The following is a 25843-nucleotide window of genomic DNA, read 5'->3' on the forward strand; positions in this document are numbered from 1 at the left end:
ACGGAGGAGCCTGGTAGGCTGCAGTCCATGGGGTCACGAAGAGTCGGACATGACTGAGCAACTTCACTTTCACTTTTCCCTTTCATGCATTGGAGAAGGCAATGGCACCCCACTCCAGTGTTCTTGCCTGGAGAATCCCAGGGACGGGGGAGCCTGGTGGGCTGCCGTCTATGGGGTTGCACAGAGTCAGACACGACTGAAGCGACTTAGCAGCAGCAGCAGCAGCAGATTATTCCCATAGCCTTGAAAAATGCCCCCAGTCTAAAGCCCTCATTCCTGGACTGGTAAAAGGTGTCTAAAATATACAAGACCCAATCATGCAACCCTAGTTACCTGATACCACAAGTTGGGAAGACAGCGAGGATATATCGAGGGCCTATGATATGCCGGGTTCTAAATGCAGGTCTGTCTCTCAGGATGTCTTCACCTGGTGCCTCTGATGACCTGGAGGGGTTGGTTAGAGGCCTGAGGGGGTCAGGATGGGGCAGCAGCTCCTTTCCCTCTCGTTAACCCATTTCTGGGAAATGGATATGCTGGGAACTTGAAATGTAGATCCAGACTGATCAGCCTGAGAACAGGTGTCTGCCTTTTCTGAGTGTGTGGTCTTGAGCATGTCAGTCAGTCTCTTCAAGGCTCAGTCTTGCCTCCCATGCTATGGAAATGATGTGTGTAGACTGTGCATTCTCAGTGGGCTCTATGTCACCAAAGGGGTGACACAGGTTCTTGGGAGAAAGACAAGCAATTGTACTTTGTGTGTGTGTGTAGAGTACAGATATACATGCGGTAAGTAAACAGATATACAACAGCTCTATGACCCTGACAATGCATGAGAGTGGTGATGATTAGGCAACAATACCTAAAAACACTTCTGTTGTTGGGGGAGATAATAAAAATAAACCTGGGAAATGCTGCCGTAACTTAGAGTGGTTGTGAGACTGGAAGGAGAGACTGAATGTATAGTCCTTATAATAGAGCCTGCCACTCAGATGCCATCAATAAATGCTGTCATAACTGTCCTTTGTCAAAACTTCATTCAACACTCACACACAGATCCCAACCATACTTAGCAGCTATGCAAAGCTTTATAGGGATTCTGAGGGAAGAAAAGGCACCACCCCTGACTTCACCAAAGAGCTAAGTGAAAGTTGAACAAAGTAGGCTAAATGCTGTCATGAATGGTTGTTCATAGAGCCTGGGGAAGTAAGGGGAGGCCGTGGCTGAGTCCTTCATTTCCTACCTGTCTCCACTGCTGGGCTCAACCTAGATGAGAAGTGACAAGGGACCCTCCGTCTCAGTTCCCAGCCTTGTCTGCAGTATCTTCTGCTCCCAGTGTGGAAGCAGGGAAGAGGTTCTCTTTGGGCATTAAAAGGCTTAGCACCTGCCTGGGACAGGGGAGGTGATTAAGGAACTCTTCACTGAGTGGAGTCCTTCACATAGTCAAAGCCATGAGGCCACAAGAGGGTGCAGTGGGTGAGGCTCAGCACTCGTGGATCTGGGGTGCAGAGTGGTAAGTCATATTTAAGGGTCAAAGACAGCTCCAGCATTAAACTTCCCAGCCTACTCACACTCCTTCTGTTTCTGTTCATTTGTTTTGTTTTTGCCAGTGACCTTCAGTGACTGCAAGGGAAATGACAAGCTGCACTATGAGGTCTCAAGCCCATACTTCAGGGTGAACACCGACGGCAGCTTAGTCGCCCTGAGAAACATAACTGCGGTGGGCAAGACTCTATTCGTCCACGCCCGGACTCCCCATGCAGAAGACATGGCGGAACTCGTGATTGTTGGAGGGAAAGACATCCAGGGCTCCTTGCAGGTAATGTAGCCACTTAGGATAAGTTGGTCCAAGAAGGAACACTGAGACTTGTGTGTCTTGTGTGGAAAATGGGTCTTTGGCTTATTATTGGTCAAGAGTCTTTTCGTTGTTTGCAAATGATAGAAACCTAAGTCAAAAAGAAAAATAAAAAACAACAAAAAACAGCGTGGCTAGGGGAACTGATTGGGTCATGTGACAGAGACCTCAGGGATAGCTTTGCCTGCTAGCATGGCTGTGCATCCATGCCCAAGTGATGACTTTAGCTTTGGTCCTTCTCCGTTTGTGATTCCACTTTTCTTCCACTGACTTCGCTTGTAGACAGTCACAGCCCTTCCTGCTTCCTGGTGTGGTCTCAGCAGCTTCACGTCATCTTCCCAGTCTGAAGTCATCTTAAAGAGCATCCCTTCCTTTACTGCCACCCCAAGCTTGAAATCAAGTCTCACTGGCTCTCCTCAGAGCACGCTCCCATCCCTGATTCAGTTTCTATGACAATTGGATCCTGACGCTCTAGTTGGCTAAGCCTGAGGCACATGCCTTGTCCTGAAATCAGGATGAGTTCAGCCCCACCTAAAATACAAAGGCTGAGAGTGAAAGAGTTTGTTGCTCAAATAAGGATGCTGTCATCTGAGAAAGGGAAATGGAGGTTGTGCAGGTGAGAACCACAGTCGCACACTAGAGTTGTATGTGAGGCAACCGTGGCGTATGGTGCTGCTCCTTTGCCATGCACTGGTGTCCATTCCCTTCTCCATGCACCTGGATGAAGATCTCTGCCCCTGCACATGTGACTTTAGGAATGCCACCAACTGCTCTTCAGGCTTCCTGATTGTGTCATCCAGGGACACTTGGTTACTATGGATTTACTTACTTCTTCACCAGGAGCCCAAAGACTCTGTGGCTTTCTCAATTACAGAAAGGGAAGATGCACAGCAAGACCCTGGCAGAATAATTACAATAATAATGGTGTGTCCCCAGCTTGGTGCGACTGGACTAGCCTTTTCTCCTACCTGCTGCTGGCCTGCTCTTACCCACTTTATCAAAGCCTGTGATTCCCACTGCTTTTCTCCATCTGTCACACTCCCCGTAACCCTGCTTCATCTGTTAATTTTGTTCACTGGTGGAGTGAACACCAGTCCCACGGCTGGGGAGCAGAGACAGTACAAATGGCATCGTGAGTGCCGCTCTCCTGCCAACGCTGTCTGTGTGATCTTGAAAGAGTCACGTAACTTCCTTACCTGCAGATAAGAGGGGTTAAACAGTCTGCAACAGCAAGTAAGTGGCATGTGTGCTGCCCTACTCCACAATGATATACGTTGCAGACATTGCTAATCACCCTGCTTGACCTGAGTATCACTCTCAAGACAGTGCTTCTGAAAGCTACTATCCATTGATCACTTAGAGATGTTTCTAGGGCTGGAGTATATTTGCTGTCCCTGGACTGGAAAAACTGCATAATTCCTCTTCGTATCTGTGAATCTGTGAGTTAAGCGTAGGTAGAAAGCTAAACGTGAATCCACAGCATGCCACTGATGTTCTCAAAACAAAACGGGATCTTGGTGAACACATACCAGCGTGGAAACCCACTGGCACCACAAAAGAGAGTTTATCTCTCACTTAACCACGGTCATTTTCACAGCAGCTCACTAACTCATGATATAAATGACTTCCGCATGCCTAGCAACACAGCTGCCAGGATGTGCAGTACAAAATGCTTCTTGGGAACAAGTAAATGGTACAGAGATTCACAGAAGGGGGTTTTGCATGTGGGATAGAATGAAGTTAGATGAACATTGTTCATTGTGATTGAGAGTTCATCTCTAAATCTAGAAAAAGACAGTGTCATATTTAGCTCCAAGCAGAGCAGACAGGATTTGAGACATTTCCTAGGACAAAACTTCACCTTGCTGGGCTTGGAGTCCTGGGATTATTACCAAGAGACTTAGCCATGAAGAGCTGGTCACTTGAGTCCCAGAAAGATCCCCTCTAGAAGCCCAGCTCCTTGGAGCCCTGGCCATCTCCTATTTGTCTCTGTCTGAACACACTGTCCACAAAGCTTGGTTGCTATTGTTTGCTTCTTGTAAAGTACGGGGGAGGCTGCTGTGCCATTCAGTTTGCCAACTCCAGCAGAATAGGCATTTATCTCCCACCTTCAGTAATTTTATGAAATTTGAAAATCAGCCTTGTGAAGTTGCCCAGATATATCCATAATATAAAGGTTCAAAAAAAAAAAAAAAGAAAAGAAAAACGTAAGACATAAGGCTAGGAAAATAAAATAGCTAGCCATAGAATCTTTCTAAGGAAAGCACAGTCCTTAATAAATACCCAGTTAGTATTTTTGAAGCCCTACTGTGTGTGGTGCAGCAGGCCAGCTAGAGAAGGAAAGCAATGAGTTCAGGAGTCAGCCCAGCTCCTGCCTGGGGAGAGAAAGGGACCATGTGTGTTAATTAAGTACCAACAGGGAGGTGATGGTGATGGCTGCTCTGTGCCTTTAGAGAAGGGGGAGGAGGGCTGTGAGGCCAGCCAGTGCTTGCTTGGTGCTCACTGCATGCTGGCTGCTGCCCTCATGGGCCACAGATGCTGATTCATCTAATCCCCCCACCACCTTGGAGGCCCATGCTACTGGCCTCATTTTACAGGCTGGGGTAACTGAGGCACGAAGAGATGAGTGAGAACTTGTACTGCTTAGCGGGACTCTCATGAGTATGTGCGTCTCAGGGTCTGCTTTAATGTGCTATTTCTAACCCTCCCAACTGCCCTGTGAGGCTGCTAATGGTACCCCCTTCCCACAGACGTGAGAACTTGGCCAATATCCCCTTGCTTGCAGTTGGCAGAAACAAGATTGAGACTCTGGCCTCTCCACCCATTCTCCTTCTGCCACTTTGCTCGCCAGCAAACTGTGCCATCTGGGTGGTTTCCCATGGGTCCAAAGACGAGGGCATGAATTAGAGCAGTATAGTAGCAATGGGGGGAAGACAACCAATGGAAGATGTGGTTTGAAGGAAAACAGAGCCAAGAGCCAGCATCCCAGTGAGTCTAGTTGTCTAGCCTAGGAGGATGGAGCTGGATTGCACCAGTCAGGGGAGGAATGCTTGGGAAAGGTGAACAGACCAGCTTGGATGTGTTGAGTTGGCAGCTCCTGGGTACATTTGGATAGGGGCAGGGTTGGATCTTCAGGTAAACACCTGGGGGGGGGGGGGAAATAGCATAGTAGTAGGGCTTTAACTTTGGTGTCAAACTTAAGTGGGTTCAAATTTCTGCTCCATCACTTATGTTTACATGACTTTGGGCAAGCCACTCACTTCCCTGAACTTAAACATTCTCATCTGTGAAGCAGGGATAAATGAGAATAGTCTCAATCGCAGGAGTGCTGCCTTGGGCACAGCATCAGAGAGCAGTTGACATGTCCCATCAGTGGCATTATTTTAGAACCTCTTGAGAAAGGATAAGGAATTGTGGACAAAACGTCCTTGCTGAGGCCATGACACAGCAATCAGATAGGGGTGGAAGGAGAAAGTGAGGCCAAAGAGGGAAACAAGGGCATTGGGGCACCCAGCACAACCGAGACAGGAGAGGCGTCACAGTGGCTGGCTTCACATCACTGTGTCAGGGAAGGACGGATTCTCTAAGACAAACGCAGCCCCATTGAAGCCAAATTCAGCTGCAGTAACTGGAGCCCAACGATTCCTTAATAAAAGAATGTAAGAATGTGCATCTCTCATCTTACCTGCTTCCTGTGATCCTGTTTCACAGGAAAGCCTATAGCCCAATCTGTGAAGTCTGATTGTTAATTGTGGTTTAGTTATAGATGTTCAAGCTATTGCTACATTGTTAAGGGATTGCCCAGAAGCTGGTGCCTGTCTGACCTGTCTAGGATCATCTTAGATCTGTGTGGGTGGAGGAGCAGTTTCATTTTGACAGCCAAGGGGGACGGTTAAGGAGGGGGCTGAGATAACCATATGTGCACAAAGGTGTTTCCTAGCCCATGGAATGTGACCATGAACTTGACTCACAAGAGTACATCTGGATGGAACTGTAGCTTGTCCACACAAAATCTGCTGTTGCTTGCTGCCTAGCAGTGGTGAACATGAAGACAGCAGAGTGTTTCCTTCCATTTACTCACTTATTAAAAGTTCGTTATTTTTACCTTGAACATAGAGCTCCAAAGGTTTCCATGGAAAAACTTGTGTTTCATTCTTTTGCATCTTGGATGGAGTTGTCTTTACAGGCCGTGTAAATGGGACTCATCAACCTCATTTACACGTTGCAAGTCTGGGAGAAAAATGCCACTTATTTATTTATGTATTTCTAATTTAAGAGTTTGTAGCTTCCGGAACTGTAGATTATGGCACTGAATTCTGACATCAATTAAAAACTCAATAAAGTCAGGCTGGGAAACTTCACAGAGCTTGTAGGAATTTATTTTGAATTAAGTTCGGGAGCTAAAGAGACTGTACCTACGAACTTCATCTTAAAAAGTTAGTTTCATGCTCTAAGCATCTGTAGAATTTAGATTCCTGTGACCCAGACAGCTGGGTCTCATGAGCAAAGCAGGAAGCATGCTTGTAACAGATGGTGAGTTGTGGGGGCCACAGACTACAGGCTTGAATCAGGCTTCCCTGCCCCCAGCCTGGAGTATCAGTGCAAATCTAATCAGATTACTCTTCTGCTTAATGGGTCTTACTTCCCATCAGTGTATCGGGCCTATGGGATGAATTCTGAAGTCTTTATATGTGTGTGAAAAATGTCCTTCACAGCCTAGCTTGATCAGATTCCTTCTCGTTTTTAAGTGGCTTGATCTGCTGAAATGTTACTTCCTCTAAGAGCGCTCCCTGGTACCAAAGGAAGGTCTCCTCTGCTAGTCTCATTTCTAGCACCTGTTCCCTTCCTTCCTGGCCATCTTCCTTCTTTAAGTATTTCAAGTCTGGCTCTCTGAGAAGACTGCAAGCTCGCTGAAGGCAGGAGTATAGTCTGTTTCCCTTCTGCCTCCCTGCCCACGCCCCCACTCCCTTCTTTCCTTGCTCCCTTCCTGGAGCGTCCACTGATCTGTCCTCAGCACCCAGCACAGTGTGGGCAGTAGTTGGTGTTCAGTAAATACCCTCTGAATAAACATATGAGTAGATTGAATCCCTCCCTTCATACCATTCCCTGCGTTGAAATCGGCCCTCACCTCCCAATACCAGATCACGTGTGGTTTCTTGAGCTGGCCGAGTTCTTCCTCCAGATCACGCTGGCCACTCCTCTGTCTAGGTTACGGCCTGCTAGCCATGGCCCCAGCTGCTCCATGGCCAGTACCAATCAGCAGGACTAACTCTTCTGAAATTTCTGAACCTGCCGAGATTTCCCTTCTTCAGGGACACCTCTCCGTCCCCCCAGCTAATAAAGTGACTTTTCCTCCATGCCCTTCAGAGAGCCCTGCCTGCCTCTCCCCCATCATAGCATTAAACTCTAGCCATTTCATTTTTCTGTGTTTGTTTTCACATCACTCCCGAGCTCCTGAACTCAGGGCCCTGGCTTCCACATGGGGAGGCTGGGAACCCTGCCCTAGAGCTGGAAGCCTTGTCATGGTTCCCAGTGCCAGGCTTGCATCTCTGCTCCAGGTCCCTCAGCTGTAGAATGGGCTTATAATAGTATCAACCTCATAGAACTGTCGCGAGGATTAAATGAGTAAGTATATGCAAAGTACTTAGAACAATGCCAGGCACAAAGTAAGTGCCATGAAAAAACCTGTCATTCCTCCTCATCATATCATCAGAGTCAGACTGTAATGCATGCACAATGAATGAGCCAAGCAAAATCAGAAAACCCATTCCTTCCCCCGTTCCAGCGTGAGCAAATGCTATCACTTCTACAACCTGGAGAATTCAAGATGATAAATGAACTTAAATCTTCACCACTCCCACTCCTCAGCTGCCCACTTTATGTGAAACGCTGACTAAACTTTCAAGAGAGGATTCTTTATTCCTGTGGGTTCACTTAACAAACATCAAAAGACTTGGCAGTATGTAGAAGTTAATTAAACAATTTAGACTTCTTAACTGGAAGTCAATGCTTGGTATCTTCAGTAAAGGAAAACTGGTCTCTTAAGTTGCTTAAATTAAACGCAGAAAAAAAAATTATTTCCCCCTTTTTGTGGTCATTTGAAAAACCCATTTTAAAAATAAGATAAACAGAAAGTTATGACAGAAATTGAAAAGGCAAAATTCAAGGCTTGTTTACCATGTTTAATCATTACCACTATAAACATGCAATTTAAAAGACACAAGTTTGGCTCCTAATCCAGTTCCAAGAATTATGATGGAAATAGTTCCAAAAAAAAAAAAAGTAAAATTAAGGGAGCAATTAGAGGAAGGAACAACTTGGGAGAAAGAGTTGTTTTTATTTTTAGTGTTTAAAATGACAAATTATGTCATCAACTGATCATAAGCCAGTATTAATATCGCTGTTAATTATGTATCTTGACCCTCAGGGGGATTACACCTTTTAAACCCACTGCTTTGCAGAATCTTAGGGTTCCATTTGAAAAGTACCTCTTAGAATGGTGAGTCCAGAGGCTCAGAAGCAGTGGCTGAGTGCCTGTCTGCTCTGCCTATGCATGCGCTCTGCGACATTTAGCTGAATTGTTGTGGATGATACTGATGGGGACCTGGAATGACTCCCAATTGGGATTTAATCACACACATATTACTTACCAGACATATGACACTGAAAAGTCGCCTAGCTCCTTTGGGTTTTGGTTTTCTCATTCGTACAGTGATACCTTGTAGATGCTTAATGGGGTATGTGAAAGTATAGAAATATATATTGTACCTAACCCAGTGCTGGCAGAGGATTCTTAATCACAAATTGTTTATTCTTAACTGAAGTACCCAGTGAGTTGCTGTCACTGATTCATATTTTTTCCATTTTCCTAATCTCACACTTTCTAAACAAATATATTTTGCACCTTTGTTACTGAGATAAATTCTAGTTTTTATGGTCCATGAGCCAACCATTTGAATCTTCTCTATTTTGGCTATGATACCATGTAACCTCTAAAGTACCTGTCACACTGCATCCATGCAACTTGACTTCATTAGTTTAAAGCATCTCTGAGAATAAGAGTGACTAACTTATGGTAAAAGTACTAGTCTTATCTCCAGGTATTATCACACTGACATATTATCACACTGACTGGGAAGGGCTTGGAGTCTGTTGAGTTGGACAATGGTATCGATCTTGCTCCCATGAAGTATGTTTTATAACCACCATGGTGAAGAACCAATCTGTGCATTTACTCTGGCCGTAAAGAAATGAGGAGTTAGAGCTGTAGATACTTAATATGCTCTGATTTAACAAGTGTGATAACTTCAAAAACCTGCAAAGTACCCCTGTTCAAGGCAAACGCCTCCCCAGCTACTATTAAGGAAAATTAGTATCCATTTAACTGTCACCCAAATTGGGGAAAATATATAGCTCAAAAATTATGGTGCAGATCCAAGAATTGGGCCTAGAATAAGGTATTAGGCTGTTACATTTTGACACACGACTAAATTGTTATGTTTATGATTCTTAGCTCCAGGACACTATTCAAATATAGATAAAAGACATCCTTCGATTCATTAATTTAAGTAGATAACAGATTGCTTTGTGGATCAGAATCTAAGAAAACTATATTCTGAAGATTAATTTTAATTGAAATGCTTGGGGAGAAATAACTGATCCCATAGAAAGTCTAGATAACAAAAAGTAGCTTCATTGGCTTGTGAAGACTCAAGATTTTATGTTGCACAGCAGTGTGGTCCAATGGAATGCACACACATACACATGCCAAATATATATATTAGGTTAAATTTCACAAATGGAGATATAGATAGTCTCTGTATAGATATACCTCTATATATCTGTATCTGTATATGTATACAGATACTCTCCATAGCGACAGTATATCTTTATTTTTCTTTCTACGTATATATACACACATGTAGATATATCTCTATCTCTCTACGTATAACATATACACATATATATGTATACATATAGGCAGAGATAGATACTCTCCATATCTATAGATATACCTTTGAAGTGAGTGTATATATGTATTATATATATATAAATTTATTGTAACCTATATAAAACCCATTACATATTACAATTTATCTAAGGTATTTCAATAAGTAATGGCTCGAATATTATTAATAATTTTTTTACATTCTTTTTACACTGAATCTTTGAAATGCAATATGTATTTTACAATTATAGCACATCTCAATGTAGATTAGCTGGGTTTTAAGTGCTATCAGTGAGACAGGGCTGCCATGGAATTCTGCTGAAATATTTATATATTTTGAAAGAGAAATGGAAGGGGACACTCCCTGGGGGCCTACCACATGTCAGGACATTGTCTTAGATGTTCTCACAAGTGCCTCTTCTTCTGATCTTCAGAGCCAGCCTGTGCCATTGATGATCTGGTTCCTTCTTTGCAGATACAGAAGTAGCCCAGGCTCAGAGATGCTGATTAATTTAGCCAATGTCCTTATCTGTCAGCAAGTAGCAGAACTGGGAATTGGGTCTGGGCCTTCTGATTCTACATAGCCCCTGCTAATTTAGTAATGCTGACATTTGCAACAGAACGAGTGCATTTCTATTCTACTGTAAAGACTATGAAATGACATAGGAAAATTAAAACATGGCTAGAAAATAAAAAATGAATGTACAACTGATCAAAAACTTCTCCAATCCCCCATCCTCCGAACATCCCTCACATTCCCACCAGTCCCCATGCCTTGAGCGGGCCCTTCAAGCATGTGGACCTCTCTCCTCCCCAAGACCCCTTCTGGGGTACAGTCCCATCCCACCTCCACTCTCCTTCCCTCCCTCCTTCTCTCTCATGTCCTACCTGATCGTACAGGGGTTCCTCCCATCCTCTTAGGTGTCCAAGGATCCCACCAGCACCCAGTAGGTGCCCTAGTTGTAAGAGAGATGCTAACCCCATGCCTTCCTACTCTGCCATCTTGACTGCCAACCACCTCCCTGCTCCCAGCACAAGCTTTCTAAGTATAAATGTCTCTTAGACCCTGAGGTCCTTTGTTTCAAACTTATCTCATTGATTTTTATGGTCCTAGAGTCAAGGGAGAATGTCTTAGATTTATACTTTTTAAATTATAATTTAAAACTTAATTTCCATATATGTTATATAGATTTGATCCTCACATCAAGGTCTTGAAGCAATGGTGTTATTCTTGTTTTATGAGTCAGGAAACAAAGTCAAGATGTCGTCCTCAGGTGGTAAAGCAATTCAGGAGGCACCTCAGCTTCAAATTCACAGTGATTCCCTAGGTCCAGTGTTCTACCCACAGCTAGCGTTCCAACAGTTGCTTGGGGCTTTGCAAGTAAAGGAAATGTAGAATCATCAGAAAGAAATTTTCTAGTCTCTCAGATATTAGCCTCCTATCTTTTATTATTACCATAAATGAACTAAAAGTGAATTCTAAGTGTAAATATTGGGGTGTTAATCTCTTGTTTAAACTCCCCTCTTGTCTGGCACATGGAGATACCTAATCACCATGGTCTTTGCCAATTGGCATGGCTGCTCTTACTGGAGATGAAATGATGTTGGCAAATTTCAAACTGATTGGAAATTTTAAAAGTCATGTAAAACTAACTGAGTATCCCAAGGAAATTTTTGGTAGTTGGAGCCCTGTGTTGTCATGACACTTTAAAAAAACTTTCCTTATGAATAAAACTTTTGGAAATAAAACTGCATGAAAATAGCACAAGATTTTCAAATGTAAATGTCTCATAGGCTCCTCTGTAGAAGTCTGGTTCTCAATTCTGATTGAGAAAAACAAACATTTTCAATGATAGGAGGACACAGTCGTTGATATAGACCGTGGATTGTCTCCTTTTAGTTCTTTGGTCTGAATACTTAAAAAACTCAGTATCAAAGGAACATTGAAGGATGTATTACTTATTCAGTCTCCCTCAACCAAGCACATGGGTTAGTTAAATTACATGGTCTTCATCCAAACTTTTAAGGGAGAATCCTGAGCACCTGAAAAAAACAAAACAAAGAAGAGCATTATGCCCTAGCCAACCATATCCTCTCTCCGCCCATGTCGGTTTCTGTGGGCTGGGATTGATCTGTGGTAGGTGCCAGGGTGGCAACTCCTCTGGGCCACACTTCGATGCTGTTTGATCCTCAAACTCAATTGCTTGTTCAGACGAAGCCAAGTCTAGTCTCAGGCTCTCATGCAGATAAATAGGAAGCACTTTGAACCTGTAGCCAGGGCCCAACCCCCTCAGGGCTTATTTTGTCTTGTTTCTATTCCTGTTAACAGAAGTAGAAACCCTCTAGTTCATGCCCCCTGGGGGTGCTACATAAAAATAATAACAGTGATAATAATACATAACGACAACAGGAGTGCCTACCTTCTAGTTGGGTTCACAACAAGGGCAGATATGTTTATTTGCTGAATTGCTTCTTTCTCATGAGGCAAGAAATAGCAACAATCAAAAAGCAAATACTGCGTGTATGTGGTCATCAAAGTAATTTTTTTTACAGGGAATAGATTTGGGTAACACTTGCTCTTCTTTCTCTATCATGCAAAGAAAGATAAAATATCAAAAGAGTACTTTAAATAATACCCCATATACAGTTTCAGAATTTGATTTATCAGTAGACTTACACATGGGCAGAGAAATTTCAAACATCCTCCTGGATTAGAAGCAACCTTCAGGGACCTGAGCATGTTGCTCTAACTCCATTGACCCCAGTGCTTTCCCTCCACCTTCTCCCAGTTCAGAAGGGGAGGTTATAGAGTCTTCCTCACTGTTCCTTATCTCTTCCACCCATAAGAGAGAATTGAACCTGAGGTTCAAGAGGGGGCTTCTCCTTCCCTTGTTCTCTATATGGTGTCTCCTGCCTTCCAGCCATTTATGGAAATAAAATGGTTCCTGCAATTTCCTCTTTGTGTGACAAATTCTTTTGACAAAAGGTGTGCATTGTCAACCAACCCCTTCATCATATCAAGCAAATTGGGCTTCTGTTGACAACAACTTTTTACAGCTCCTTTCCTTTGAAGTTAAAAAGCTATAAACAATGGTAGTTTTCCAAGAGACCCAAAGAATGGTTTGAATAACTATAACTAGGCTTTTCCCAGAGACTGCCCATATCCATCATCATTCTCATTCCAAATGGCCCTGTATGCTACTTTTTTTTTTTTTTTTAGCCTCTGCCATGAGATTTAAGACAGCAAATCAGGATGCATTATCTTTTTCCTCTCATTGTCCATTCTCACAAACCCCAGTTAATGCAGATAATTGAGGCTTGACTGCTGTTTTTTTGTCTCTTATTCAATTTGGACCATGTTAGAAAAGCCTACCCCTTAAGAGCATGACCATCAGTCTTATTTGCCTGATTTTGCTGTGATTTCCTCTTTCATTCAGGTCTTTGGATAATAATTTTTTCTACATAGGAAAAAAAAGAAAAGAAAAAAACACCCAGAAACTGAATTGAAGAAAAATAAATGCAAAAAACCTGGAAAGTCCCCTTATATATATATATATTTCAAATTCTACATAAATCTTACAATTTGAGCATTGGTTTACTAGGTAAAGTAAAATTATATGCTTCCATAAGGGTAGGGACTGTGACTGAATTGTTCATTGCTATGAATCTAACACATAATATAATACCAGGCACTGAATAAATACTTACTGAATGACTAAACAAATGCCAGAGATGGAGTGAATATTAATGTTAATAATGCTGATCATAGCCAACATTTATTTAGCTCAAATTCTGTGCCAGGCACCTCTCTAAGCGTATTTCTTACGTTAAGTCATTTAATCATTACAGCAACCTATGAAATAGGTACTATTATCTTCATTTTACAGATGAATAGAGTAAGACATGGAAAGATATGTGACTTGCCCATGGTTATACAACCGGGATATTTCAGAGCCGTGCTTTGTGCTCAGACTGTTCAAAAAGCATTTATCAAAACATTTTATCCTTTTTTGTCAAGATAGAGAAATATGAGCTGAATATTATCACTGGATATTAGTAGATTCAGATTGAATAGCTGCGTCTAAAAGGCCTGAAAAATAATCTGTGTCAGCCTAAAAAACGGCTTCTGCATGCAGTCAATGGCCCCAACTGACTGCATTCATCCCAGTGATGGAGATACAGATATAAAGACATGGTTTTTAATTTGTAACTTTCACAGCTCGGGGGTCCTAACTGGATGATAGACTCGAGATTCAAAAGGGACTCAAGTACCTACAAGGATGTACTAAAATTAATTCGGCAATTAATTAGCCCCATCTATAGGCCAAAAACATTCTGGATAACAGGATGGCATGATGTGAAAAGACTGGTTGATGAGACATTCATGATCGTGGAACTGCAGCAGCTTTATTGTACAGGTCCCCGCCTTTATTGCTACTCTGTGATTTTTCATACTTAATTTATTGCTCATGACTTGAGCACCACTCCAAGACTTCCATTTGCCTTAAGCATTAGGCCCAACCCCACTGCCAGCTATTTTCTGCAGCTGGCCCTTCATTTCTTCCTGCTGTGATGTTTATGCCATCCAGCCTGAGATTTTGTGATTCCCTATTCCACCTCTGCGCACCTCCAATCTTTCCCTCCCCTCTCCGATGAACTACAACTCTTCCCTCTCTTTCTGGCCCTTCACTTGTGCCCTTGAACCTGCTCCTTTCAGTTTCTGTCTTATCACGTGCTTCCCTGTTTTACACCTTCAGTTGTTCACTCCTCTCCGAATCCTCCCCTCTGCCTTCAAACATGCTCACATCTCCCCAGGTTGAAACAGATTTCCACAGGGCAACTTCATCCCTCATCACTGCCCTTCTCTTCACCAGTCTCCCTGGAAACAGAGTCTTCAGCACCATCTCTATTCCATCACAGACTCACATATTAATACTCCAGGATGGGCTCCTGCCCTCAACATTTTGCTGAAATTTACTCTCACTTGAAGATCATGGAAAGAAAAAAGCTGGTTGCCTGAGACTTTTTCTTAGTCCTAAGCCCTCAGCCCTTCAGAATTCTCTGAAGCATTTGGCAACTTATTTTAATTTTTATTTTATTGAGGTGAAACTCTTATAAAATTAACCAATTTAGCTTGAACATATCAGTGACATTTAATATATTCAGGATGTTATACAACCACTACCTCTGGTTCCAAGATATTACCTGCTGCCCCCTGCAAAAAAAAAGAAAAAAAGCCTCCATACTTGGCAAGCATTTGACTCCCCTAGTCCATGGAAAAAACTGGTCTGCATTCTGTTTCTGAGAATTTACTCATTCAGGGTATTTCATATAAATATAATCATATAAAATGTGGTCTTTTCTGACTGGCTTCTTCCCCTTAGCATAGTTCCTTCAAGGTTCATTCATGCAGTAGCATGTATGATCACAGTATTTCTTTTTAGGACTGACTAAAAGTGCTCTGTTTAGATATACCACCATTTGCTTGTTTATCCGCCAATGGCCATTTAGGCTGTTTCCACATTTTGACTATTGTGAGAAGTGCTGCTACAAACAGGCAGGCACGTGCATTTCAGGACTAGTTTTCAGTCCTTTTGAGTTTATACCTGGAAGTAGGAATAGGATTAGGAGAAGGCGATGGCACCCCACTCGAGTACTCTTGCCTGGAAAATCCCATGGATGGAGGAGCCTGGTAGGCTGCAGTCCATGGGGTTGTGAAGAGTCAGACATGACTGAGCGACTTCACTTTCACTTTCCACTTTCATACATTGGAGAAGGAAATGGCAACCCACTCCAGTGTTCTTGCCTGGAGAATTCCATGGACGGGGGAGCCTGGTGGGCTGCCATCTATGGGGTCGCACAGAGTCGGACACGACTGAAGTGACTTAGCAGGAATAGAATTGCTAGGTCATATGGTAATTCTATGTTTAACTTTTTGAGGAACCAGCAAAATGTTTTCCAAGGCAGCTGAACCACTTTACATTCCCAACAGAGCACTTGACAGTTTTGGAATGCTGTCTCATCTGCCTTCCAAGACATTTTACTATCCATGGTACCCCACTCTCTCTCTATACGTGTATATACATACATATATATAAAAAGGTGAGTGAAAGTCACTCAGTCATGGCTGACTCTTTGCAACCCCATGGGCTGTAGCCCACCAGGCTCCTCTGCCCGTGGAATTCTCCAGGCAAGAATACTGGAGTGGGTGGCTGTTCTCCAGGAGATCTTCCTAACCCAAGGATTGAACCCAGGCCTCCCATGTTGCAGGCAGATTCTTTACCATCTGAGTCACCAGGGAATCCCTTATATATGGCAACCTCTTATATTTTATTCTCCTCTAATTTCTCTTCCTGCTCTTTGTTGGAAGTGTTCTTCAGATTTCTGTCTTGACTATCCTCTGGTTTCTACCAGCCTCAACAATCTCATCCAACCTGATGACTTTAAATATCCCCTCTTTAGGGTGTCTCTAAAGGCATAGCTCCATTTCTGACCTTGGAGTCCTCATGTCTGCTGCCTACAGGAAATGTCCATTTCTACATCTTGCCCATCAAGGTTATTGTGTGTATGCAAATAGTTACTCCTGTGCCAGGAGAATCCCAGGGACGGGGGAGCCTGGTGGGCTGCCATCTATGGGGTTGCATAGAGGCTGACACGACTGAAACGACTTAGCAGCAGCAGTGAACCTCTAAACCTCATCTTCTTGGGTTCTCTGTCTTAAAATGGCATCCTTGTCTCATCAGGCATCCAAGCCTTAGATTTGTCTTTGATGCCTCATCACCTGAGAAGTCAGTGGCACTTCTCATTCTTTCTCTCTCTCATGAGGTTTTTACCTGTACGCCCTTCTCCGTTATAATAGCTACAGCTAGCTAAGGTATCGTATCCTCTTGCCTGGCCTGTGATAGGGCTTTGTGAAGAGCATCTCTCTTAAGTCCAACTTCTCCTCTTCCCATGTGATCCAGTCTGCGTGTTTATTACATCTGAATTGTTCTTTCCAAAGAACATGCATGCACACGTGCTCAGTTGCCTCAGTCATGCCCGGCTCTTTGCAACCCTATGGACTGCAGCTGGGGTCATATCAAGCCCTATTCAGAGGCCGCTGGGGATTTCTCTTGCTCCACCAGGAGCAACATTCAAATTGACTCCAAACTGGCTTTATCGTTTTCACCCTTCACTGCTCCTCAATGTGATTCCCCCACCAAAGTAAGCTCTTCTCCTCTGCATTCACTTAGAATGACATGGTCTCTTCTACATCTGTCTCTCAGAATGGTGTAAATGGGTTGCAATAGGCTTACAGGAATGAAGACCAGATTAGAAGTTGTTATGTTAGCAGAAATATTGCTTTATTTTTTTAATGATGTGTATGTTAGCCAAATAAATGCTAATGCCAACAGGTCAATCAGTTGCTCTGAATTTTTTTTTTTTGAGATTTATAAGTAATCAATGGTGAAAATAATGCTGCAGTATTAATAATGGAACAGTACTTACAAGTTGTATAAATCACATAATTTGCAATGATTGGGTGCCAAGAGCTCTGTAATCTGGATCTCATCAAGATGCTGAGGATCCTTTACAGATGTGTTAGGCACCACGTCCAGAGAGCATTCTCAGGGAATCTCTGGTTATTGACCGCAGCAACCAGATACGAGCTTTATTCCACTGATCATTGAACATAGCTCTAGGTGGGATTTACAGTACCTATCATATTACTTATTATCTCATTACGAATGAAGTATTCAAGTTCCTGAGAGAAGCTAAGATCCAAAATTGGAGTGTTTCTCCTGAGGGAGATAGCTCTCTTTCCTAGGACTTCACCCTGATTTATTTTTACCATGGCTTCTTTGGTCAACCATTTAATTTTTTTGTTTTGTTTTGGTTAACTTTCTCCCTGTTGATGCTAATGTACTCAGGTCATGTGGAATGAGGAAAATTCAGATACAGTAAGAGAGGAAAAATGGTTAGATAAATTAGAAGCATGAATAATTTATGGAGAAATAATTCCAGCAGCTAACTATATTGTGCAATCTATGCTCACTTCATGAATGATCCATATGTCAAGTCCATATGAGTTAATGTTTATTTCTAGAAACCTTTACCAAAATGAGCAAGATGTAGTAAATGCCTCATTATCCTTTCAGAGTGCCTAATGATACATTATTTTCTGTTATAAAACCTCAAGGTTTCTGAATGCATTGTTATAAATCCAAACTGTCAACATTTCTTTGGCAAGAAAGAGAACAGCATCCAGTCGAAATGAGATGTAAGATTACCAATTCAGGTTCATATATTTTCATCTGTCCCTGAATTCTGCCACACATGGAAAAAAGCTACAATCCATATTTTTAAATAAAATATGCTATGAAGACCCATAAAATATTTAAGGGCACTTAGAAATTTGTAAGTAACTTAGAAATTTTACTTAGAGGACATAGAAAAGCAAAAATGGAAATTTCAGAAATAATACTTTAGATAAGAACAATGAAAAAGACAGACCATCGGTAATTATTAATAAAGTAGACATTTTATAAGATAGTATTTGGCAACATAAATAGGTTGTATATATTAGACCAAAATTTAAAGAGATCCTGGTTTTTCTTTCCATATAAAACAACCTGAGGTTGTAGCTTAGACTGTAAAGAATCTGCCTGCAATGCAGGAGACCCAGGTTCAATCCCTGGGTCAAGGAGATCCCCTGGAGAAGGAAATGGCAACCCACTCCAATATTCTTGCCTGGAGAATTCCATGGACAGAGGAGCCTGGTGGGCTACAGTCTATGGGGTCGCAAAGAGTCAGACATGACTGAGCAGCTAACACTAAAGACAGGGCTACTGGGAAAGGCCAAAGAGTGAGTCCTTTAATAGCTAAGCCATGACAGTCAAATTTCCTGGGTTTGAATCTCAGCTCTGGAATTCATCAACTGTGTGATTTGTAACAAACTCTTTATTTATCATTTTAAAACTTTAAAAAAAAATCTGTGAAATGGGAATAAAATGGTACCTCCTGGGGTTAATATGAGAGTTGAATGAGAAGATACATGTGAAGTTCTTAGAACAGTGCCTAACACACAAGTAAACACTAAATACTATTATCTAGCAAAGAGAGAAAGACCATGTCCTACCTAATACGGTGCATACAGTAAATGCACAGGTTCTGGGGCTCTGGCTTTAATTGTAACTTAGTTACGAGCTAAATAGGATCATAAACCTAATATAGGGATTCAGTATGTATCACAAGGACCCAGTTTTCCATTCTCTGGTTTTTTTGGCTTTCCATGTGTCCTCATTTTTACATAATTCTCTGTTCTTGTATATCAGAAGACACTCATATTAGGATAATGCAAACAGGATATATTCACAATGAGATGATTTACCAAGGTAAGGTGAAATATAGAATAACATGAAGACTGGGGATATAATTTGATAAATACTCCAATTAAAAGCAAATATTGTCACACTGGATTTTGAACAACAGCTATATATATTGCTTAAATCAGATATACCTTAAATGTAAGGATGCAAAATGATGAAAAGTGAACAAATTTAAATAAACATATCATATAAATGTTTCCCAAAACAAGTTGGTGTAGCTATGCTATTATCAGAGGAATATAGATGCTAAAGAAGTGTTACACAGATAAAAATAGTTATTTCAGAATTATAAAACCATAAAACTGGTAGATATAACAATCCTAGATCGGGATACATTCAATAACAAATGAAAAATAAAACTAAGATATAAAGCAGAACTAATAGAAGTAGAAAAACCCATAATCATAGCTAGAAATTTTAACCTGCCTGTCAGTAGCTGTAAAACAACCTAAATAGAAATAAGGTTAATGGAAATTTCAATAGAATATGTAGAACACTGTATCTAAACTCTCAAAATACACACTCTTTCCAAGTACACATGGAATAGTTACCAATCTATTATACACTGGTCATAAGGTACATCTAAAATTTTTCAAAAGATAAAAATCATGTAGAATATGTGGTCTGACCCTTGTAGATTTAAAACAGAAATCAATAATAAAAAGAAAACCAGAAGATTCCCACATGTTTGAAAACTAAGCAATATACTTTGAAATAGTCTGTGGGTGAAATAAGAAATAATAGTAGGAGGTGGATAACATTTTGAATGGAATATTTTTAAAATATAACAAAACTTATGGGATGCATATCAAGTAAAGGAAAAATTTTTATCTGAATTCATGACAAGAAAGCCTGAAAATAAATTATATAAATCAAAGAAGAATGACAAATTGCACCCTAGGAAAATAGAGGGAAAGAAATAATAAAGATTAAAATAGAAGTTAGTAACATAGAAAGTACATATAAGTAGAAAAAATGCAATAAAGTCACAAATTGGTTCTTTGATAAATTCATAATTGATAAGCCCCTAGTGTGCTGTGCTGTGCTTAGTCACTCAATCATGTCTCATTCTTTGCGACCCCATGGACTGTTGTCTGCCAGATTCCTCTGTCCATGGGGATTCTCCAGGCAAGAATACTGGAGTAGATTGCCATGCCCTCCTCCAGGGAATATTCCCAACACAGGGATCAAACTCAGATCTCCTGCATTGCAGGTGGATTCTTTACCAGCTGAGCTACCAGGGAAGCCCAAGCCCTTAGTAAGGATAACCAAGAAAAAAAAGGCACAATTACCAATCAAATGAATGTAAAAGATATCACTGCTGCTGCTGCTGCTAAGTCACTTCAGTCGTGTCTGACTCTGTACGACCCCATAGACGGCAGCCACCAGGTTCCCCTGTCCCTGGGATTCTCCAGGCAAGAACACTGGAATGGGTTGCCATTTCCTTCTCCAATGCATGGAAGTGAAAAGTGAAAGTGAAGTCGCTCAGTCATATTCGACTCTTAGCGACCCCATGGACTGCAGCCTACCAGGCTCCTCCATCCATGGGATTTTCCAGGCAAAATACTGGAGTGGGGTGCCATTGCCTTCTCCAGAGATATCACTAGGGATCCTCCTAATATTAAAAAAAAAAAAACCCACACACAGGAAAAGGGCATTTTGAATACATTTCTGAAAATCAATTTGAAAATTAAAATTGACATATTTTCTCAAAAAATTAACACAAACTTACCAAAACATATACAAGAAGAAATAGAAAATCTGAATAGTCTAATACCTATTATTTAAAAACTATAGCCACAGGACTGCAAAAGGTCAGTTTTCATTTTAATCCCAAAGAACGGCAATGCCAAAGAATGTTCAAACTATCATACAGGTGCGCTTGATTTGCAGGCTAGCAAGGTTATGCTCAAAATCCTTCAAGCTAGGCTTTCAGCAATATGCTAATCAAGAACTCTGAAATGTACAATCTGAATTTAGAAAAGGCAGAAGAACCAGAGATCAAATTGCCAACATCATAGTAAAAGCAAGGAAATTCTAGGAAAACATCTACTTCTGTTTCATTGACTACACTAAAGCCTTTGATTATGTGGATCACAACAAACTATGGAAAATTCTTAAAGATAAGGGAATACCAGACCACGTAACTTGTCTCCTGCTCAAGAAGGAACAGTTAGAATCAGATATGAAATAACTGACTGGTTCAAGATTGGGAAAAGAGTATGACAAGGCTCTTTATTGTCACCCTGATTATTTAACTTATATGCAGAGTACACCATGTGAAATATTGAACTAAATGAAGCACAAGCTGGAATCAAGATTGCCAGGGGAAATATCAATGACCTCAGATATGCAGATGATACCACTCTAATAGCAGAGAACAAAAAGAAACTAAAGAGCATCTTGATGAAAGTGAAAGAGGAAAGTGAAAAAGCTGGCTTAAAGATCAACATGACATAAACTAAGATCATGGCAGCCAGCCCCATCACTTCATGGCAAATAGAAGGAGAAAAAGTAGAAGCAGTGACAGATTTTATTTTCCTGGACTCCAAAATCACTGTGGACTATGATTTCACTCATGAAATTAAAAGACACTTGCTCCTTGGAGGAAAAGCTATGACAAACCTAGATTGATTGTTAGTTGCCCAGTCATGTCCAATTCTTTGTCACCCCATGGACAGTAGCTAGCCAGGCTCCTCTGTCCACGGGATTTTCCAGGCAAGAATACTGGATTGGGTTGCCATGTCCTTCTCCAGGGGATCTTCCCAACCCAAGTATCGAACCTGGGACTCCTGCATTGCAGGCAGGCCACCATCTGGGCCACCAGGAATCCCATGACAAACCTAGACATCATATTAAAAAGCAGAGACATCACTTTGCCAACAAAGGTCCATATAGTCAAAGCTGTGGTCCATATAGTCAAAGCTCTGATGAGGGTGAAGGAAGAGAATGAAAGAGCCGGCTTAAAACTGAATATTAAAGAAAACTAAGATCATGGCTTCTGGCCCTATTACTTCATGGCAAATAGAAGGGGAAGAGGTGGAAGTAGTGACAGATCTCCTCTTCTTGGGCTCTAAAATCACTGTGGATGGTGACTGCAGCTGTGAAATCAGAAGATGTTTGCTTCATGGCAGGAAAGCTATGACAAACCTAGCCAGTGCATTGAAAGCAGAGACATTACTCTGCTGACAAAGGTCCGTATAGTCAAGGCTATGATCTTCCCAGTGATCATGTATGGTTATGAGAGCTGGACCATAAAGAAGGTGAAGGGCTGAAGAACTGATGCCTTCGAACTGTGGTGCTGGAGAAGGCTCCTAAGGTCCCTTGGACACCAAAGAGATCAAACCAGTCAATCTTAAAGGAAATCAACCCTGAATACTCATTGGAAAGACTGATGCTGAAGTTGAAACTCCAGCATTTTGGTCATCTGATGTGAACAGCTGACTCACTGGAAAAGTCCCTGTTGCTGGGAAAGATTGAGGGCAGAAGGATGAAGGATGGATGATTGAGCAACAACAACACGGTTTTCCGGTAGTCATGTACAGATGTGAGTGTTGGACCGTAAAGAAGGCTGAGCACCAAAGAATTGATGCTTTTGAATTGTGGTACTGATAGATTCTTGAGAATCCCTTCTACTACAAGGAGATCAAGTTGGTCAATCCCAAAGGAAATCAACCCTGAATATTCAATGGAAGGACTGATGCTGCACCTGAAGCTCTAGTACTTTGGCCACCTGACAAAGTGCCGACTCACTGGAAAAGACCCTGATGCTGGGAAAGATTGAGGACAAAAGGAGAAGGGGGTGGCAGAGGACGAGATGGTGAGATGGTATCACTGACTCAGTGGACATGAGTTTGAGTAAACTTCGAGGTAGTGAAGGACAGGGAAGCCTGGTGGGCTGCAGTCCATAGGGTTTCAAAGAGTTGGACACAACTTAATGACTAAATAACAACAACAAATATCCCACAAAAACTCCAGACCAGGTGACTTTGTGGTGAAATTTACCAAACATGAAAGGAAGAAACTAAACAAATTTTAAAAATCATCCATAAAATAGAAAATGTGAAACCTTTGAAAGCTTCTTTTATTAAGGCTAGTATAACCTTTGTCAAAATAACTGACATAAACATTAAAAGAAAATTGTATGTTAATTTCTCTTATGTATACAAATGGAAGATAAATAAATTGGACTTCAGTAAAAGTAAAAAGAATGTACTCATCCAAATACATCATTGAGGAAATGAAAAGGCAGGCTACAGAGTGGGAAAGATGTTTATAAGTATCTGTTATAGGTCATTTATCCAAGATGTATTAACAATTTCTACAAAATAATAACAAACCAATTAAAACTAGGTAATGAATTTTAACAAGCCCTTTACAAAAGAAGATATCCAAATGACCACTAAACATATTAAAAGGATTTTTTTAAGTCATTAGAAATCAGGGAAACAGAAAGTAAAGCTGTAAGATTATACAGAGATATTATTACATACACATTCCAAATGGTTTAGACAAAACCAAGTGTTGACAAGGATGTGCAGCAACTGGAACCTTCACACTGACAACTGAACATCAATGACCTCAAAATTCCATGTTTGGATTATACCTGGAAGAACTGTGTATGTATGTACACCAAAAGAGGTTTGCAAGAATGTTCAGAACACTGTTCAGAATAGCCTAAAAAACTTGAAACATCCCAAAAGTCCATAAAGATACAGATGGGTACATTTTAATATATACATAAAATGGATATTATGTAGCAATAATGAATACTGTCATGCTTAAGAACCTAAAAGATGTAATGTCACATGAAGGAAGCTGGATATGAACTTCATTTACCTTCAAGCCCAGGTAAATGAGGCTCAGCAGCGGGCAGAGCTGTCAGATGGTGGTAGAAATCAGAACTGCGGTTACCTTGGGATGTGTGACGACCGCAGAAGGCGTGGGGCATGTTCTTACAGTGGTGATACATTACAGTGTGTCGGTGTTGCACATTCTGATCTTTGTGGAGGTTACGCAGGAGTATTTGCTGCATACACACACAAATCCATGACGCTGTACATTTATACTTTGTGGTTTAGTATATGAATGATAACTATCATGCTTTAACTAAAAAGTTGAAAGTAAGTAAATTGGCAGTTGGATGACTCTTCTCTTTGGTGAATTAGCGAGTACTTCTTATTGTCACTCCAGGTGTAAAAGGAATGCATACACAGCACTGAAGCTGTAACCTGAATCCTTAGTCCAACAGAGAACCAGGTCCCAGCCTCCCATTAGACAATTCCTTCTGGCCTGTGCCATCTTGAATCTTCTTGAGGTCCAGCAGTGTGAAGTTTAAATGCATTGAGATGAAATCATCTCCTATGCTACAAGTGGGAGAGGAAAAGAAAGTATTCCTATTTAACTCTGAAATATTTATTGTCTTAAACATTAACTTGTCAGTAAGCAACATTTTTTAGCTCCTAATACAAATTTAGTTTCTTGTTCTTTGTCAATTAAATGCTGTATCAGGTTTAGGATGTGACTTTAGCCCCTCTCCTTCTTCAGAGCTCTCTGGAGAATTCTTCTTTTTTTTTTTTCATTTTTACTATTTGCTGAAGAAAAACTAGGTTTCACTTCACTCATCCAGTAAAAAGACCTGGATAGCAGGGCCTCTATGTTTGATTTGAGTGGGCTTTCTCTTATGCCACTGGCCAAATTCTTCTAGAAAAATATTTGTCCTTCCCTGCTGGTTTGCAGTTTTTGTGTTCCAACATGTGAGTGTCAAATAATGGGTTTCTCTTTTTTCCCAAAACACAGGTTCTTGTGACCTCACAGATTACAGGGGCACCTTTTATTCTGACAGATGCTGTTGTCACACTTCCCGCCATGGTGCTGAGGGATGGCACAGACAGAGGGTTCCAACTGCCAGAAGGATGGGGCTAGCCCTCAGGAGCCAGTCTTCTCTGCCCAGCTCCCCGGACAGAGTGGGAAAAAGAGCATAATGACGTGTCCACGATGATGATGTCTTTCTGTATGTCTTCCAGAAATGGAATCAGACATGCAAGCAAGAACAAAAGACGTCTTATACATATAGCCCATCAGTAACTAGAAGGCTTTTGAAGTCAGTATCTAGAATGGTCCTAGAAACAATATGCAGTCAAGGAAAAAGAGTCATTGCTGACACACACTGCCCTCAGAGAGACTGCCTGGTGATGAGAGTGACTGTCTTGCAGGATTCTGGCAAGGCTCTGGATCAGTCTGTGCTTTGCTCTGCTTCCTCCACACCCTGCTGCCAGCCTGCACTGGTGCCTCTTGCTGTGTGCTAATCCATTCTCATTCAAAGGTGGATGTCCTGATCAGTCTGCATCGGCTTCAGTCGGGGTTCCCTAGAAAGTCTGAGACAAGGACCTGGGTGCAGGAAGCGTAACTGGGAGGTAGTCCAAGGGGGCAGAAGTGATGAAGGGGTAGAAGGAGACGGAGTGGGGGAAAAAGATGATCAGATGTAAACTGTGGAGGTCTCTTCTGTGGGCAACAGGATTAATCCCTTCAGTTAAACAGGACCTGTGAGAGCCCTGCAGAAGCCCTCCCAGAATCATCCACCTGAAGGATGGAAATGCTGGAGGCTTTGTCCACAGGCTGCACACTCCACATGGATCGAGAGTTGCCCCAGGGTGATGCCTCATGTTGAGAACAAGT

General features: G+C 41.6%; 1 protein-coding gene across 1 annotated transcript in view; it reads left to right on the top strand.

Moving 5' to 3' along the window:
* The window catches only part of CDH13 (cadherin 13), a 1015931-nt gene that overhangs the window by 378567 nt on the left and 611521 nt on the right, over window positions 1-25843 (top strand). Inside the window, exon 3 of the mRNA XM_010850808.1 lies at window positions 1605-1813. Within this exon, the coding sequence (XP_010849110.1) occupies window positions 1605-1813 (209 nt within the window). The remainder of the gene's footprint in view (window positions 1-1604; window positions 1814-25843) is intronic.

Source organism: Bison bison, unplaced genomic scaffold, assembly GCF_000754665.1.
Source record: "Bison bison bison isolate TAMUID 2011002044 unplaced genomic scaffold, Bison_UMD1.0 scf7180017864295, whole genome shotgun sequence".
Classification (NCBI taxonomy): Eukaryota; Metazoa; Chordata; class Mammalia; order Artiodactyla; family Bovidae; genus Bison; species Bison bison.